The 20,016-nt window shown below is 39.3% G+C and overlaps 2 protein-coding genes across 2 annotated transcripts; both read right to left on the minus strand.

The window, feature by feature from the left end:
• LOC146473236 (uncharacterized) lies at positions 1–3,185 on the minus strand. Its single transcript, XM_085118662.1, has 2 exons — positions 2,475–3,185; positions 1–2,211 (listed from the first exon to the last, which is right to left on the minus strand). The coding sequence occupies exons 1-2, from the start codon at positions 2,941–2,943 to the stop codon at positions 641–643; spliced, it is 2,040 nt and encodes a 679-aa protein (XP_084974788.1). The 5' UTR covers positions 2,944–3,185; the 3' UTR covers positions 1–640.
• Positions 3,186–5,771: 2,586 nt separating this feature from the next.
• Positions 5,772–19,907, minus strand: LOC146473237 (protein-cysteine N-palmitoyltransferase HHAT-like). Its single transcript, XM_085118458.1, has 12 exons — positions 19,817–19,907; positions 19,610–19,677; positions 17,690–17,831; positions 16,705–16,769; positions 15,320–15,430; positions 14,428–14,625; positions 12,785–13,015; positions 11,385–11,707; positions 10,473–10,508; positions 10,181–10,382; positions 9,179–9,320; positions 5,772–7,663 (listed from the first exon to the last, which is right to left on the minus strand). Exons 3-12 carry the CDS (start codon positions 17,829–17,831, stop codon positions 7,572–7,574), a joined length of 1,542 nt encoding a protein of 513 aa, XP_084974584.1. The 5' UTR covers positions 19,610–19,677; positions 19,817–19,907; the 3' UTR covers positions 5,772–7,571.
• Between the last annotated feature and the right edge of the window lie 109 nt (positions 19,908–20,016).

A 20,016-nucleotide genomic window follows, 5' to 3' on the forward strand; every position in this document is an offset into this window, starting at 1 on the left:
TGGGGCTTTACCTGAAAAAAGCACACTTTTTGTATAGCCTGTAACAATCACAGTTTTAATCCAAACCATAACAAACTATATATCACTGGAAAGCTTATAATCCAAAGATTCTGAAAACGAATGTTTTTTTGCACTGTCAGCAAATGTAACCTGATACCAGGCTGTCAAAGGCACCACCCACAGTGCAAAACCCTTGGGTACTTGAGAAAAGATTTCTCTTTGCAGACTTCACAGACAAATAAACTTTTTATGTTATTTCAAAGAATAGTACCTAACTGTTGAAATGAATGAAGGATTTTGCTAAATTGTAAAATCACATGCCAAAAGAGCCATCTCAAGTTAAACCATCAAAATGTGGGGGATTTTTCATTGATCATTTTTTCCCCAGCAAGCCCTTGGCAAATTCCCTCATTCATATCAATTCACTTAATGAGCACTAACTCTCCTGAAAATTTCAGGTCAATAGCTTAAATCCTTCTTGAAATATCTTTTCTCAAAGGCAAAAATCGCTCGTTTTGAGAAAACAGACTTAAAGTTTACAACAACAAAAAAATTAATTATATATTATGATTGTTCAGGGAAAACAATATCACTGGGTAGAAAACTATCCAGATTTAGTTCTCAGAGGCTTAAGGGAGCCTTAGAATCCTCCAGGGTCATAGGTTGGTCCATCAATTTGAAGAAGGGCTTCTTCTCTTCTGGTCCGCACAAGTTGGAGTCCCTGGCGGCGCTTTTTCTCCATGGCCGTAGCTTGAGCATTTGCTTTCCTCAACCGCTTGTTGTTCTTTAGTCTAACCGAATGAGTCGTGTGACTCCCACCAGGAATGGATAGTTTATCCATTATTTCATTCCTACATTCTGCTCCTTTGTGGAAGTGGCAGATGGCCGAAGCAGCAGCATAACGGACGACTTTAGCACCATGATGCTTATGCTTGGGGCAACGCACCCAAACCGTACCATTGATACACTCGTTTGGGTTTTGGGTGGTCCCCCGAATGCATCTTTCAAGTAACTTTGTATCACTGAGTGTCATAAATGTTGGCCTGAGAAGTTCTAGAAATACCTCAGGCAAACAGTCATCATCTTTGTAAGTTTTTGTCCCTGTTGCGACATCCTGCTGCCACTTACACCATGAGGTTTCTCCAAAAGGACAGAACCGGTGCTGTTTGGCAGGATCTTGAGCTTTCACACTGTGGTTCAGAATTGCTATAATGTTCTTCTTCATAGTATAAATGGATACATCAACTTCTCTGTCAGTTGGATTCGACTTCTTTATAGTATTCTGACGTATTGCCAGACCATAATATTTCTGTAATTTTTTAATTTTTGTTTCAGTGAGCCTGCCATGCCCCCCTATGGGTTTGCCATCCTCCAGCTTTCCTTTTGTCCTTGCTTTCAAGTTTAAAAGGTGTTTGCCCATTCTCTTTTGTACGTGGCCAACACAATCCAACTTGATCACTTTGCATTCATCATACACATTTTCAACAGTGTTGAATGCTTTGCTGTCACCATCTGAGACCATCCATTTGTAACGCATGTTGTGCAGTTCAATTGATCTCCTCCAAAGAATTGAAGCTCCCTCAGCTTCCATGGCTGGTGAACTACCATTGAAATTAATATCACACTCACCAGAGGCCAAATGTTCTCTTTTCCATTCCTGAAATTGCTCATCATCCCCTTCACACTGGGACTGTTTGAGGGAACATTTTTGGCAAGCTTTAGACAAAACAGAGTAGTCCAAAACCTCACCACTGTCTACTGAAATAGCGAAGACTACCCCTGTTAGGGAGGTAAAACCCCGCTTGGCCCAGGTGCCATCAAAGCTTACAGCTACATCCAAAGTGTCGTCCTTGTCAAAGTCTGGATTCTCATCAAGAACGATGTTTCGCAGCCTTTGACCTGCCTGTGTGAGCTCGTCCTTTGTGTAATCTTCTACAACGTCTAAGATGCTGTCTACTTGTTTTTGGTAGGCACTCGTTGACATACAGGGCATGTTCATGATTCCACAAAAGGATGCAAGCCCTTCATAACCCATTCCGGATTCCAGGGAGTGATAAACAGCTCTTTTGTTTACATCGAAGGACTTTCCCCTTTTTGTAATGTTAGCTGATGTCTGGAATGAAATGCTTTGATCACAAGCACTACAAGTAGCAGTTAGGTCAGACTTTAAGCCAGCCCGACCACTTTCATTTTCCTGAAGAACGATGTTTGCTGAAGAAAGAAAAAAGAGAAATATGTAGTATGAGACACTACTCTTTTTGTAATTTCTAAAGATCTAGAGTGAAATCTGACAGATGCCATAATTCGGAAACAAAACCCATGTAGAAATAGAATTGCCTACATTTATGCACAGAGAAAAACATCAAAACCTCAAAATCACTAAAAAAGAGTTTTATATCAACTGAAATTCCCTTGCTCCTCAGCTTGAAACACAATATAAAGGTTTGATAAAATCTGTCAAACTTATTTCTCACCTTCTTCACATTCATGTGCCTCAGAGAGCACTGAAGACAGACTTTCCAAGTTAATTAGTCTGTAACCAGTTGTTTCGCATTGCTCAATTGATTCGTCATCCAAACGTTTTGAAGCTTCGTCTGGTGAATGATAGAGCTTCATTTTCTTCGCTGATGAACTGAGTGGTTGAGCACATTCAGAGTCTGACATGTCTGGTTCCTCATGAGAGGTGCTCGGTTTTTCTCGATCGATTATTGCTTCTGCTAACGGAGTGTTTTCACCAAGTTCTCCCTTTCTTTTCGATCCGCCAAATCCTTTACCTTTTCGTTTAGGCCTGTACCTGCTTCTCTGCTTTTTTCCAGCCATTGAACAATATATCTTTCGACTATTTCTCGGCACACTAATTTCACAAAGCAATCTCAACCTTCGGTTTACAGTAAATCTATCCCAGACTGCAATTCGTGGCGATTCCTCGAAATCTAGCGTCATGTATGTGTCACTAAGTATCACATTCGTGTTTCGACAGGAAAAGACGCAGAAAAAACCTGTAAACGGCCACAAAAATCAAAAAATGCTGTCGACGTTGCCATGGTAACGCGAACACAGATTTGAAGCGCTTGTAAACAAACCATTTATTTACAGGGAAATACCCAAAAAATCGAACAAAAACACTTTCTAATGTTTATTTAGATAGTTAAAGTTGCCGATTTTAAGGAAAAACTAAAAACGAATTTTTCAGCAAAATTCAGGTGAAGCCCCACCTTAAGCGCCCTAAAAGCAATCCGAATAAAAACCTACTGAAATAAACCGTTGTTGGTGCCCATGTAAATTAACCCTGTAAATTAAAACCTTTTTAGAACTTAATAAAAAATAGTTAAATCATATTTACATTGTTCATTTTGTAAACTTCCCACAGGCTAAACAGGAATAAATCAAATTAACTGTGTCAATACCGACGAACGATATGATATTGGAAATCGTTCACGGCAACATATTGAAAGATATTCTTACAAATCCCTCAACTAACTGTTTCGTTTGAACTCGTTACCTTCCACCGACTAATCAATTTTTTTGATAAAGAAAAAGAAAAATGTTTTATTACTTCTCCTTTTTCTTTGCGATTTGAGATGTGCATATAGCAGTAAAAGAATTAAAGTGGCTCTAAATCACCCCCCCCCCCCCCCCCCCAGCTCGAAAGTACTACCTTAGTGTCATAAAAACCGCTTTTTACTTCACAAGGTTTTTTGTTAGAGCCAGTTGAACTTGGACTTTCTTACTGTTCGGCTGGTTGACGTAAATAGGTAAGTTGCTTCCAAGTATCGTGACTAGATTTTTGTCTTCTTTGGATGACAGGAAGTATTAAGAATAAACAATGCACTGTTAACCCATCCGTTAATATAATGGGTGCCTTTTTGTCGACAGAGGAAGTCGTTAGACGGATCAGCGCTTTGTGTAGTTGCCTATACGTGACGGAACAAACGTATTTTCCATGTTTTTGTAACAAGGCTTTAGAAGAAGGCGAAATTTATTCCCCGCCAGATGTATGGGGCTTCTTTCTCGTTGAAGTTCGCTGGTAGTTAACTGACGAACTAAAACTATGCTCTGTTTCACTAAGGCGGAAAATTATCTTCGCATTTACTGAAGAATATGTACTTTCAGAATCGTTGCAACTTGTTGCCGTTTGAGCACGCCTTAGCTGAGCTCAATTGAGGAAAAGGGCCGAGGGGGCATGGGCGCTGATTGTAAATCGAGCAAATACGGTATGTAGAAATACACGAAATTGGTCTCTAAATCGTTGGCTATTTTGGTTTATAACCTAAAAGAACTTTTCATTTTTTAACGGACTAGTATGTAGAAGTGAATTATAAAAGCTTTCCATATAATTTTTCGACTGTCTGTTTGCTAAACGGGGAACAATCACATTAATTGTGTCAACTGTGCATGATAAACGGCACAAATTGCTCAACGGTATAAAACTGAGAAAAATAATTTGTCAGTCACTAAGATTTCCTTACCATTAATAATGAGTAAACAGAAAATTTAAATGAATTCATTTTAATGACTGGGTGATATTTCTTCAAATTTCTTTTAACCAAAGAGGAACTAAACATCTGAACTTCTGACCGCAAACGGTAAAAACAACTTATCGACTTCCGTTCTTCATTCGAAAGTTTAGAAAACCAAAGTCGAGCAGTTTCATAAAAAAAAACTTATACATTGAAAGTTCCCTTACCAGTGGTGCTTTTTGCTAAATAGTGAAATAGATGATGGAGAATTACACGCTCTAAATCATCCGTTTTCCGTTGTCCCAAGTAGGCCATTTGTTGAGACACTTTTATTTTCATGACGTAAAGCGCTCACAACAAACAACTGAATCATATTTACATTACATTGTCCAATATCCCAACTCTTTGTTTATAGATGTCAGAAACTGAAGCTAATGTCTGGCGGCCGGCTAATTTCAGTGTAATTTCACCCACTAAATTAATTAAAAACCTTTTAAAATTTTAATAAAACCATTTACCCATATTTACATTGTTCATATCGTAAACTTCTCGTTGGCTAAACAGGAATAGGAATATATTTAAGTCAGCTGTGTCATTTATTGAGACGAACGATATTACGAAGTGTTTCAACATATTAAAAGATACTCTTACAATTCCATCTACTAGAATGTTTCGTTTGAACTCGTTCCGTTCGCCCGAACAATCAATTTTTTATAAACTTTATCAAAAAGTGAAAAAAGGCAGGAAAATGTTCCACGTGCGATTTGAGATGTGCATATATCAGTAAAAGAATTATAGTGGCTCTGTCATCTAAATCACCCTCGTAAAGACATTGCGGTGATAGCGGCTCGTTCCAAAGTTTCAGTTGACAGGGAAGAGACAGTCAAGCTTCGCATATAGGAATTATTCTTATCCACAGATGTATTTCTCAATATCGGTTCACGTTTTCCGAGGTTGATAAATTATATTTACGAGCATTATCATACTCGTAGCGTTCATTTCAAAACCTCTGATATTGATCCGTATCAGCAGCGAATCAATTGTGACAAACGGTAAAAAGTGTTTTGTTGTCAGGAATTAAGAGTGTAGGTACTGATACAGTCAACTAAAAATTTTCTTACCATTAATCACTATAGGTAAACCCAAAAGTCATCATTTAATGAGCCATGGCTCCCGCTATATCTTATTTACATTGCTTAAATCTTCTTGTTTGTTCAGAAGGAAAATAGTATTCACTGTGTTGATCGTCACAAATGGTAAAAAGTTTGATAGAAAGGGTACAGAATTCAAAAAAGAAATATTCGCGTCGAGTTATCTTCGACAATATTTATTTGTCATTTATCTTCGCAATGACAAAATAAAATTTAACCGGGACCTTCAATAGCGCCCGGAGAGTCGTCCTGCTTCAAATCACAACGAATCATTGCCAAATTTGTCATAATTTTGGCTCAAAGAATACATACAATCATTTATTTAAACACGATAATGGTTTAAGCATGCACATATATATACTTGTGGGGTCGTGTTCTATCTAATACTAACTATACTAAAATTAACAAGACATACATCTTTTATTTTTACTAATAAAATTTAAAGTGTGACATTGTCCTCGGTTGTGTATTGTATTGACAGACTGTTAAAGCCGACTTCCTTGATAAATTCATCTTGTTTCACTTTGGGGAAAATTTATTAAACCAGTGGGTTTTTAATCTGGGTTTAAACGAAATGAAAGTCGACAAGAATTCATACTGGTACCCTCGATTCATTTTCAAGTATTTTATTACTGTCTTGTCATTTCCCTCACACTCTCGAAGAGTTTAAATCTGCTCAAGCTTTCGTCAGAATCAAGGAAAGTTCAATCTTCAATCTTTATTATACGGTTACCAATTTATTTTTAAGGTAATTACACTGGACCACAAGAAGGCGAAAGCTAATCGAGGCGGGAAGGGAAAGAGAAAAAGAAATATACAATATAATGAAGAGGCATAAACACACAAGAGGAAATGAAGCAGTATAATATGAGATCGAAAGTAATTACATTTTATAAAATAAATAAATGCAAAGATTTTTTTTTTTCTCGTTTTACAGAGAAAAAAAAAACAAAAAGTGAGAGAAAAAGGCACCAACTATGGTTTTTTTTTTTTTTTTTTTTTTGACTCACCGATGATTCATGAAAATCCATGAGAGTACCAAATTTTCAGTCGCTTCCATCTCACCGCCAACTCACGTGTACTTGATAGTCAAATCTTGTGCGCTCTCAAAACAGATTGAATCTGGTCAAATTTTCATGGTTTAAAAACGAGAATTTAAGCTTTCACTCGTCAAATAGAACTTGATTTGGCCACTAACACTCGTTGCGCTCGTTGACTTTCGCACTTGCCGAGTTTCAGTGGACTCTCACTAGTTCATTTTCCGATCGCATATTCACAGGCGCTTTCATCAACCCCCGTGCGCGTTTAGTTCATATCGAGTTTTGTCTCTCGTAAATTCTCGTCTCTCGTTTTCATTTCAAAACGAATTAACGGCGCTACTCGGTAAATGATTTTTTTGTTTAAGGATGTTGTGGATCAACATCCCGTTCGCTTTTTTAGGCCTTGTTTACCTGGAGGAGGGAAAATCCTAGCACTAGGAAGATCCTAGAGGGCGGAACAACTTTTCGTTTGGTTTACATGCAAAAATTTCGGTCGGGGTGATTACCAAGTAGAGAAGGAAAAGAAGAAAAGTTGTCGACCTTTGACAGCTGAACGCCCGGTTGCGGTTTTTTGTTTTTTGTTTTTGTTTTTTTGTTTTTTTCCTACTACTAAGACCTTCCGAGCGAAGGTAGTTTACATGGCGCTTGGATCGTACTAGCGATGGGATTTCCTAGCTGAGAGATAGGAAGATCCTAGCGCTAGGGCCAAGTACAAACTGAATGCTGAATACAGAAAATTTATGGCGCTAGGATGATCCGCCTTCTAGGAGCTTCCTAGTGCTAGGATCTTCCTCCCTCCCTGTAAACGGCCCCTTACTCATCGACTTCAAACTCTCGTCTTTTCATTTCACAGCGGCTTCGCTTTGTGTAGGGTTATGTCTTGGGTTGTAGCATTTATCTCAAAGTAGAGAAACAGCGAGTCACCACTCGGAGATATGCCTGTTAAGCTCCATGTTTGTCTGCACAACAAGGTACATTGTGAAAAGAAGCAAAAGAGCTGATGACGGCCAACCTATAAAGTAACACAACAGAATGTTAACAGTGATCTCTTTGAAACTCTCTTCAGTGTCTTTATTAGTGCTTCTATACGGTTACTTCAGTTGAAAATGAAATAAAGGTATTCGTCTATTCATTGATCGCGCAGGGTTATCACATTGACAGTGAGAATTAAGCACAGTGCCTACTTTTGTTACTGCGCATAAACTCTGCACATCTCGAGATACTCGGGTTTCCTATGGATGGTGCGTACTAATACAGGGATATTTTTGTGCGGTTTAAAACTATGCGGAGAAAGCAGAACTTAGTAAGGGCTATTGGTATCCTAAAAGAAAATTGGGGGTAAGCATGCATTTTAAGAGAAAATAAACTTCAATCTGGAAAAAACGCCATAAATTGCTTTGTATTTTACTGTTTTTTTTTAGAACAATTGTTGCTTAATTATCTCTGAAAAATGCGTGGTTACCCCCAATTTTCTTTTTGGATTTCAATAGCCCTTGCTAAGATCTGCTTCCCCCGCATATTCATAAACCACACAAAAATACGTCTTTATTAGTAGGCACCGTCCTTAATTAGGTTTTTTATTCAACACATTGTAACACTTCCCAAATATGGTCATGGTGCATTGAATATTCGTCGTCCGTAGTCAACAGATATCCTGCCATACTACGTAATTTCGTGTATCGGGGAGAAAAACGGCAAAATAAAGATCGTCTCCAGCTTTTCTGCAATAAAACTGTGCTTTGTAATCAGTGTGTTGAATAATAAAACAATTATCCTGCTCAATCTTGAGGAATATCCTCTGATTTTAGCCAACTCGGCCTACGGCCTCGTCGGCTAAGTATCAGGCGATATTCCGCACGATTTCGCAGGATAATTGGTAAAAATCGATCTGATATATGTGTAAAATGGCTTGGTGTTTGCTAAGGACAAAGGGATAATGAGTATGTGTTAAGCCCTTTAAAATCTGAAGTGCGACTTCTGAGTCTGCAGAAGCCAATTCCTACGATAAGCCTTGCATTAAGTAAGGGCCCCCACAGACGAGGCAAATTGTTATCGACGACTATTTTAAATCAAAAACTTAATTGAATCGACAACTATTAATGATCGGAAATGCGTTTTCACACCCGAAAATTAAAATGTCGATAACCTGTATGCTTTGAGGGGGCCTGGAAAGTTGTAATGTGCATGTGTACATCGTGCAGAACGGCGGCGAAACAGCGGCCACGTTTACGTCGCTGCAAAAATAGACTTTAGTACTTGCTGGACGGAAGGAAGTGAGTTGTCGATGTCAAAACTGCCGCTTTGTTATCGACAATTAAAGTAGTATTCCTTTTGAAAAGGAAAACTACTTTGTTGCCGACGACTTTATTTTTCACCATTTGTAGTCCATCACTTGATTCACACACGAGATGTTTCGTCATCGATAACCCTTTGTTATAGACAACGACAACAACTTTTTGTTATCGTCTGTGGAGCTTCAGTCCTTATTTATTTATGAAAAAAATTAAAGTGTTCATTATAAACCTACCAAAAAAGAAAATTCTCTGAATGTAAAACCAAACAGGTTCAGTTCCGCATAAAAACACCAGGTTACTCAGAATCAGACAAGAAACAGTTACAACACCAAACACAGCACGAATTCGGCGAGAAGCGGCTGGAGACAGTTGCTCCTGTAAACAAAAGAAAATACAGCATGCATGAATTATTTTTGTGAATTTTTAGCCTGTACGACTTTTCTAGGAAATTTCCAGTCTGCGAAAATAACGCGCTCCAAAAAAAAAACAGTATAACTGCAAATATATTTGAAAAAATCACCGCATGTAAATCAAGATTGCTCACAAATTACACTTCCTGAGACATGAGGCGGAGTTCCTTTCCTGGGCGAAACAAACGTTTTGCAAGTTGGGACAGTATTTCGCCCTTGTACAGACGAAAGCGTGCGAATAAATTAAAAATAGTCGCACGTTCATGCACCGAGCTGTCATTTAATCAGCGGTTGTTTCTCTTGTACATCTTTAAATAGGCCTTATCACGGTTTCCGACGCCATTCTGATGAGTAGGCAAACACGTCTTGAAATAACAGTGTTTGTATGGAAATCCGAGGTCAAATAATTTTCATAAAACATCGCTTCTGAAAAATTCATAAATTGGAAACTTTAGGCACTATGCAAAGGATTTCACAGAAAATAACTGAGGAACGTAGCTGTGCTAAAAAGCCTCTAGTTGCGTTTTGACATTTCCATACATTTGTCTGTATAGCGAACCAGCCGTGAACTGCTACTGAAAATAGTTCGCGGAAAAAAATACAGGAAAATGTATGGAAAGTTCAAAACACGACTGGACGCTTTCTGGCACAGCTACACCTCTGCAATTTTTTTTTTCTTAAAATCGTTTTATGAAAATTACTTGACATCGGATTTCCATACAAACACTGTTATTTCAAGACGTGTTTGCCTACTCGTCAAAATTTGCGTCGCAAACCGTGATAAGGCCTATTATACTTCTGTTTTTCTCGAACAAAGACACCCACCTCCAATCGTTTCACAGACGGTTGTGCTAAGACAATCCCTGCTGCGGACTCCAACACCACACCCAGCCAGTTTGGTATGAACCACCACAGCTGGGGCACGTGACCACCATGCCATTGCCATATAAAGGCAAAAGCGCAAAACGAGGCTAACATTTGGCGAATGATACCCTGACGGGATCCTCCCAGGGGTATATAAATGTACCTGCAACCGATAACAAGCCATAACTTGACTCAAATACAGTGAGAAGAACAACCACTGCGAAGACGAAATTAAATTTAACTCAAATCAAACCTTCTCATCCAAATGTTTAGTCCCCTGTCAAAATATCTGGAAATGAACAAAGAGACGAATGAGATTTAACGGAGTACTGAGGGGGAGCAGACATGGTGAGATCGTTACAGTACATTCGTCTGACCAATATTAGACTACGAGTAGACACTTTTTTGCTCGAAAATCGGCGGGGAAGAACGTAAAAAACTGAGCGAGCACGCGATGCCCGCGCTACTCGCCCCTCGAATATCGTGCTGGCTCAGTTTTTTCGTTCTTGCTCGCAGTCCTATGTCTACACCAATAGGTGGATTACATTGTCGCCATGTTGGTGGACAAAACAAAAGAAAATTTGCTCACATAGCTTGCATAAAAATGGAAGTTAACTCCTAGAGGAGAAAACTCTTAGGGAAGTGGTCAAAACTACTATACTCGAACAGGACCCACCAAACCCCAAAATAGACTGGTGGCCTCTGACTGCACCCCACTTCCTCAACCTCAAAAGATGGTGTCTTTATTGCATAGCCACCCCTCTATCCAGCAGTAAAAAATGACAGTGAGATTCAAATCTCACTTTTCTTATTCACTGTAGCAATACTGACTCTTGTTAGGTGATTATTTCTGTGTCAACTCAAATTTTAAAGCCAATAAAAATTTTGTCGGTAATGTCCATGAGATAGGTGGTGTCTTTGATAACTCCCCTACCCCAGACAAGGTGGGTCCTCTTCGAACAAACTTGTTTTGACCAGGTCACTTATTGTTCCTATCCACCAACATGGCCGCCATAACGTCACATGCAATCCTCCAACAGAAACGAAAAAATATAAGAAGGAACCAGAAACGACAAAGAAAAAGCTCTGCTTGCGGCGTTGCGTTGCCATGGCGTTATCAAGCGTGAATGGCTGTAAAACACCCACAGGACGTCAATTTACTTACTTCCACATATCACTAAACAGATACAAGGTGGTCACACATCTCGGCGGCCGAGGAGCACTAACTCCATCCAAGCGAGCAAACACAGCAGTGCTGAGATAGAACACTTTGTACTTCACCAGGAAAATATGAAGCTGAGAGTACATAATCCCAGATAGGGTCCAGTTAGAGAGGGTGGTAAATATGCTGGGGTCCTGGGTAATGGCTGTCGAGTACACAAAGTGGAGATAGCACTGAAGGAACAGGTACCACCAAATTGTACGAATTGTGTCCTTCAGTAGTGACTTGACTTCGTCGCGAGTAAAAGACTTTTGTGGTCGATAAAACTGCGGAAGACAAAAAACAGAGAACAGTTAAATATGTCTTAAGTGCGAGACCTTGAAATTCAACAGAAAGCAGTGGTCACTCAAGAAATTCTACACACAATGTCTGACTGAGAGGAACTGATTTCTAATGGAGGTAATCGAATACGAAAGTGGTCTCTCAGAAATACAGATTTGCAGACAGTAAAAGTAGAAGGGAAAAAATTGAAAACTCGGGGAGTAACTCCAAAAAAGCTGAAGACTCGTTCATTTTGTAAGGTGTCGAACTTAAGTACTACAGCAATAGGCTTAATAACAAAAACAACAACTCTACAAGCGTATTACACTTTTTGGAACATTTCCTTCCCGTTGTGCACGGCTAGGAAGTGGAATTTCTTGCTAAGATGTTATATGGGGGACGTAAACACACAACGACGAATTTTTCTTTCTCTTTCTAACCTTTGGTGCGGTCTCCAAAAATTCAACTCCAGGAAATTTCACCTACATTATTTTGGTATTTACAACGAGTTGGAATAATCACGACGACGTTTGAAAAGACGCGAATTCATTTTTAGGGAGCTTAAGCAACAACGACGGCAACGGCAACGAAAACGTCACCTGAAAATATATCTTTATTTCATTTGCGCTACTTTGCGATTATTTCAACTCGCTCAACTTTTACAAAAATGGCGAACTATACAGGAGCCAAATTGGTAGGAGTGGCGTACAAGTTAAGAAAGAAAATGAAAAATTCACCGTCGTGCGTTCACGCTCGCCACAAAACCTTAAATGTGGTCATTTCACGTTGTTGTTTTACAGAGGACGGCAAAGAAATGTACGAAACTGTAAAACGCACGTGCATAGCGATTGTTTTTGCTCATTGAACCTATTGTCTTGTGGCGTTGTCTTTGCCGTCGCCGTCGTCGTTGCTAAAGCTCTCTAATAACGCTTTCGCTGCCGTCGCCGACCTCGTTGCTAAAGCTCCCTATTCACAATGGATCCGGAAGGTACGTTGCACTTCCGATTCCATCGCCAGTGTGAACTAGCCCTCAGTGATACACGTGTTGAAAGGAACCACGACGCACGATCAAGACAACTCACCGTTTTTTGAAAAGTATCAAAAGTGATAATAGGGCCATTAGCAAAAACCGGAAAGTAAAAGTTAAACACGAGAAGGTCCAGCAGCGTGTACAGCTTCGGGGGTTTGTCCTTTTCATTTTCACGTGCGCGCCAACAATAATCCATTCCAAAACTAACGCAACGGAGAATAGACATCAGTGCGGCAAACAGCGTGAGATTCTTGATCTGCGGGTCAGTGCTTAAGTGATCAATCTAAGGGAACAAACAAAATGCTTCAAAGAAATTGTCGCTGTACAGTGAAGTTTTAGAGCGGTTTACAGCTGACTAAGAGAACTGGTCATAACAAGTTTGTTCGAAGAGGACCCACCTTGTCTAGGGTAGGGGAGTTATCGAAGACACCACCTATCGCATCAACATTACCGACAACGCTTTAAAATTTGAGTTGACACTTGACACAGACATATTCAGCTAGCAAGAGTCAGCATTGCTACATAAACAAAAAAAGTAAGGTTTGAATCTCATTGTCATTTTTACTGCTGAATAGAGGGGTGGCTATGCAATAAAAACACCGGCACCACCTTTTGAGGTTGAGGAAGGGGGTGCAGGCGGAAACCACCATCTATTTTGGGGCTTGGTGGGTCCTCTTCGAGTAAAGCAGCTTTGACCACTTCCATAAACACTGACAACAGGCTAAAAACAAGAGAAACTGAGCCAGCCATTTACCAAAAACGTCAACGACGTCATCAACCAATTAAAGAAACATGTACAGTGCACTAAGCGCGGGAAAACGCGTGCAAGTTACGATTGGCCTGGTATTGGTTTCACTTTTAACTGGTTGGCAATAGAGTGTGGGTTTTATCACAGAAATACTTCCGACACTCAATTTAACACCGCTCCAAGATGCGTTTCACACGGAGCATCCTGGCTCAGTCTTCGCGGTAAACTGCTTTTATGACCCCAAACTATTGTGTCGTAAATTTATCTTTGCTGACCCACTATAGCCAACTCACTGCCTGTTTTATTTTAAGTTTGTCGTGTGTGTGTTCACCAGCATAAACAATAAATCTCCTTTCAAAAATACCCGTTTTTAACAGCGTTTCCGTGTGAACGAAAAACCTGGCCCCATAAGGAAATTTCTGTTTTGAAATCACAACGAACGAAAAGAGCTACTTGTCGATTTAAAGGCTGGTTTTCACTAGGACATAAGCATAAGCATAAGCAGAAGCTCCGCAAACGCTACTTAGGCAAGTGAAAACACCTGCGGCATAAGCATAAGCAGAAGCACAAGAAGAACGATTCGTTCTTCTTGTGCTTATGCTTATGCTTATGTCATGTTATGTCGCCGTTTTCGCAAGTGACAACAGGGACGACATAACCACAAGCACAAGCACAAGGCAGTCAACCATTTCGTCCGCCATCTTGCTTAACATTGAGGGGGGCTGGTATCGAGAATTCCGTCAAGAAATGGTTTTCTACGCGTGCGTCTGTCCTTATGCGTATGTAGCTATAAATGTAGCTAGTATTCTCACTTGCTTATCTTTATGCTTTTGCTTATGCTTATGTCCTAGTGTAAAGCAGCCTTAAACCAGAAAGGCCACTTCCAGTCTACCATATTAATGTTGCTCTACTCAGGTCAATTTACACAAAGGATCACCGTTGCTTACCTGCCAGACTTTAGCTGCTTCTATTTCTAGTGAGAACGAAATGCTGATACAGCAGATCCACAATATGATAAAGGACTTGAAGATGTAGCAGACTCCGTACACAATCAAGCAGTGCACGAGCAAAAATGCCACAGGTTTCCAGCCGGTGACGTAAAGAAGAAAAGACAGCGTGAACAGAAGGCAATAAATGGGCTTAAACTGAAACAAAAAGTTCATGAAAAAAATTAACAAAACGTTGAGTTAGGAATTCCAATTTGCAGCCACTTTGTAACCACTTTTGCGCACGCAGGTAACGGGAGAGGGGGCCATGCTCCCACGGGAGATCTACTCTCTGAAATGCCATTTCTTGCAATTCCCTAGAACGAAAAATCCTTAGAAAAATAAAATATTTGACAGTTATTGTGGAAAAGCAATGACATTATTACCTAGTAATCCACCAATTCGGTGGTATCTTTCAAGAAGTAATTATTTCACTTGAAAGTACCGGACCATAAGAGTATGCTTGCAAGCAGCCCATAGCTACAAGAGATTATTATAAGTACTCTTTTTATCCAAGGACAATTTCAGAATGGAACAATCTCCCAAGGGAAATTGTATTGTCCAGTTCACTGGCTGCATTTAAAAACGCAATTTTTAACATCTACCGACCTTTTTTATTTTTATTTGTTTATTTATTTTATTTATTTTTATTTTTTATTTTTTTTTTTCTTTTAAAGCGGTCTAAAATGCTCAGTATTGAGTGACAGACCTACCTGGTAAATAAATAAATAACTAAATAAATAAGTGCCAAACGACGATATGAACACTTTCCGACCACAAACGCCCCTGTTTATGTAATACGTAATGTTTCACTGAACAGAACTTGCTTCTTAACAAAAAACAAAGATCTTACCTTGGGGAGAAAACGGGAAAAAACAAGTGTTCCGATCGTGTGAACCAACATGGCAGGTATTAGATATGCTACGACACTCGTCCAAAACTCCCACTCAAAATCCGTCACGTCCTGCAAAAAAAAGAGTCCCTGGCTTGTGTTACATTCATTAACCAAGCTAAAATATACATACCATCACATTTATTCCACTGCGGATATGCCACACATTGACATTCAAATCCTAGCAGTATGCAGGATGTTTGTCCCATAAACCTAGTTTAATGGCGTTAGCTCCCACGAGTCTCCTGTAGTTCAGTGGTAGAGTGTCCGAACTAGTAATCGGAAGGTCTTAGGTTCGACTCCTGATAGGAGCACTCGGATTTTCATTTTCAGATTATGCCTGTGTCACTTTGAATAACACATCATTCTCATTCGAGCATTTTTCTGTTACCAAGACAATTTTGGTCCATTGCAATAACCAAAATTTAAACAGCTGTCCTCTGAAAAGGGGACAACATACTGAACAAACAGGAAACTGCTTGCCACGTATCGTAATTGAAGAAATTTTATACCGAGGGGCCTCTCAGGCAGATGCTTCCCACCTTCCCCGTAGTATGTCCACGAAAGTGCGCATTACCAACATCTACTCTGCAAAACCGCTGTTCCTCCCATCGCTCCTGCGGGCAGCTAAGGGCGTTTCGCGAGCGATAGATCTTCAGGCTACTTGCGTAGGTGCCTTTCAGTGAAAGTTACAGACTGGCTTCCAATCCATGCATTTTTTGTTTGTTTGTTTGTTTTACTTGTAATGTGCTTTAATAGTTCCCCAAGCTGAGCAGAGACTTGTTGTTATGTGTTCATTCTTTTGTTCCTTTTCGTTTTTGACCAGGCCTTAACAAACAAGACTTCATTTCCCCTCAGTGACTAAATACCAGAGGTGGTACTCCCTTAAACTTCCTAAATATGGATTATGAGTCACCAACGGGTATGGTTTCTGAGCTGTATCAATTTAAGTTCTTGTCTTATGATGGGTGACGATATAGGACTCCATTCAGAAAATGGGTGAGCAAAATCGCACATATTTTGGTCGGAAAATGTGTAAAGTGGGCTACACACCCCGACCAAAATTTTTGAGGAATTCCCCCCCCCCCCCCCCCCCCACATCTCCCCAGTGATAAATGTTGCTACTACTAGTTCGGATTGGAGTTTTTCTTTTCCTCTGTTTGTTTTTATTAGATGATTGGCAAAAAATTTATTTGAGTTTGCGCCATTCACCACAAGGTACCAACTGGTACAGGGAACAGGTATACAGGAGCCTGACTGGGGGGGGGGGGGGGGGGAGGATGGTATTTATAAGACCTCAGAGAATGGGAGAGATTATCCAATCTATAACAAAAGTTAATCTTAACCTTCTTCCTTCCAAGAAACTTCCATCTTTCCTGTAAATCCTCCTCATACATTTCATCTTTATACTCTGTGGACATTTGACAAAAATAATTAATTTGAATGAACCAATATTATTAATTACCTAGCCTATGAGGTACATTATGGCTATGGTTGCATTAGAGAGTTCAACACTAGCTTTTACAGCAAATGACATCAAACAAATGAACAACCATTGGCGAACAAGAAATGGACGTTTTCATGACATAATAGGTTACCATAGCAACAATACAACCTGTTAAAACACCCCTAATTTTACTTCTAAGTGGTTTTAACTCAAAAATGAGCTTGATGGCCCCCATTTTTGTTGTGGAACTGTTTTTAATCATCTTGTTTAATAGATACAACTTTCTGCAAAGTTTTTAAAAAAATCTAATAAGGGGTTCGAGCCACCTTAACTTTTTGAAAATTTAGGGGTGTTCTTAACAGGTTATACTGTAGCTAGGGTAACCTATTATCTCAAGAAAAGAACCATAACTTGTTCGCCAAAGTTTAGGCATTTGTTTGATACCAATATTGTTGTATCAACTGATATTTAAAGAGTGGTAGTATTGATCCGTCAAAGTGAAGTGCCAGAAAATGATGGAAACAGGCCTGTGCCAGCCACCTTAAAATCCAGACACAACAGTATTTCAGTATACTCTGGTTTAGATTTGTTATTGGCTCTTTCCTGGCTGCAAATCTTTCTTGAGGGCTACAAATCCTCCACCTAGAAATAAAACCATCTTAGTTCTCAAATTTTCAATTCAATCTGTTTCACTGAAATTAAATAGGGGCCAAATAATTTAACCATCAGTTCCACTGTGTATGACCGCCTCGAGCATCAGCTGTCACGGTTACATCTCTTCTGTACACTAACTTAGAATCTTTTAAGAAATAAAGAGGTCGGTGGAGGTTCTATATGATTTTATTCAAAAGGGGATGGGTGGGGGGGATACACGAGCGACATACCGTGAGAAGCTATGATGACGCTGTACATGGAATATGACAAGAGCGAAATCCACAAGACCCAGTACAGCGAAATCTCAAGCAAGGGTAGTGGACCATGCTTATTTTTGTTGCTGTCAAGTTTTTCCACGTTGGGGTTAGACATCTAATAATAAAATAAAAGGTGATAACAGTCAATTTAAACAAAAAGGACAGCCAGAAAAATATGTGCATTTCCTAACGTCAATTATACAAAATGGTGCGATTCAAACATCACACTACTGCCACCAGTCTCCTTAATTTTATGGGCTATTCTGATCATTATTAAATACAAATTAACACTTCACTCCGAGTCAACAGGAACTAAAAGCCCAATGAGAGTTGAAACTTATAAAGAATTAAAAGCCTTCACTAGATACTTAACCAATGTGACTTAACTATAAGAGGTATTGATAACAGAGCTCCTGAACAGGCCAAAGGTTTAAACCAGCAAAGTAGCATGTATAAAAAATGAATTAAGACCATGAGGTTTGTTCCGCGAATCTGATTGCTCCGATGAAGGGCTAACACTCATGACTTCAGCACTCCAATCTATTTATGGTGACCTGAAATTACCTTATCAACTCTGTTGCTAAAACCAAACAGTCCCCTTTATTCCCCCACCGACGCAGCACCATACTTTCTTCAGAAACAAGCCTCTTATCTCTTTGTTCACGAGGGAAGTGGTAATTTACAAACTCTAAGTTGGTCGACTATCTTCACTGTTGTTTCTGACCATGATAGCCAGCTGGTGGCCACTAATAACAGTCGTGCACTAGCATAAATAGCTTCCCACTGGGGTCAAGACACTACATCGCCATAAAAACCAAAATATCAATTTAAGGATGGTGCCTACTAATACCAATTGAAAGTTGTTGTTTTTTTTTGCGTGCGGTTTATGACTATGCAGAAAAAGTAGATCTTAGCAAGAGCTATTGAAATGCAAACAGAAAATTGGGGGTAACCATGCATTTTTTAAAGCTAATTAAGCAACAATTATTCAAAAAGCCATTAAATACAAAGCAATGTATGGCATATTTTTCCAAATTGAAGCTTTATTATCTCAGAAAAATGCATGGTTACCCCTAATTTTCTTTTAAATACCAAGAGCAGTTGCTGAATTCTACTTCCTCTGCTTATAGTTTTAAACCGCACAAAAATATCCCTGTATTAGTAAGCACCACCCATAGGAATCCCAAGGATCTCCAGGTGCACAGAATGTATGCGCAGTAGCAAAAGTAGGCGCCGTCCTTGAGACATTTTCATCTTATTTTATCTTAGAACACAACAATGACTGACCAACTAATTGTCAGCAATATTATTGTTCTGGTTCTAACTAGACCAAGGTATGACGAAACGTCTTAAAATAAGATTTTGGTTTTTAAGAAGATTGGCTACTTCAATCTGCTAAATAGTGGAGGCCTAGGCTATGAATTGAAGACATCAACCGCCTTCAATTGCCCCTTTTAACCTTTACCCCTAATACCAAAGAATAAATTGTGCTATATCTTGTCCCCATACTTTTCAAGCCTTATAAAAAATTAAAAGTACTGGGGAGAAATTATTAAAAAATCAAGAAAATTCACCTTGCGTTGGGCGATCATATCCTTAATACTCCTAACCTCACAGTTTGATTTAAGCATTGACATTACATGGAGAAAGTTGATACTGATCACTGTTAGGGCTTTTCGTTGGCGTTTTTCTTTAATGACATCCCTTTAAATAGTGTGAATAGACAAATTATATCAATACAGCAGCAAATATCCCAGCTATGGCCACATATGGTAGCCACAACTCTGAATTGAAGTCAATTTGGCGCGCAAATTTCCAAGGCAATGGCAGAAATTTTACTTTCGATCAGTCACTTAGATTACTGATTAAGGGAGAAAAAATACGACTGTTTACCTCTTATTTCCGTCAGCAAAAGGAGGAGAGACAGCTGGCCCAACGTTATCTGCAGGTTACAATTTTCTGAGCAGCGAAAACGCAGAATTATATTAAACTTCAGCAACTCAGAGCTGAGCGCTATGCTTTTCGACCCTTTTCGTCACGCAAAGATTCTTCATTAACAAAAAGAATTTCCAATTAACCTGTATGGAGTGTTAGCTTACCTTTTTATATCTCCTTACATACTATTTCGCTTGAATCTTAATTAAAAGACATAAAAAAGAATTAAAAATTCTCAACAGTTTGCTAACCGTACAGCTGAACTCACTTTCGTTGACATTCGATCCACTTCCGGTATCTGTCCAAATTTGAGACGGCGGTCAACAAATAACTGGCCAGCGGTGTCTGGCCACTCCCTACCCCCC

This window comes from Pavona decussata, unplaced genomic scaffold (genome assembly GCF_977016875.1).
Source record: "Pavona decussata unplaced genomic scaffold, jaPavDecu1.1 SCAFFOLD_94, whole genome shotgun sequence".
Taxonomy (NCBI): domain Eukaryota; kingdom Metazoa; phylum Cnidaria; class Anthozoa; order Scleractinia; family Agariciidae; genus Pavona; species Pavona decussata.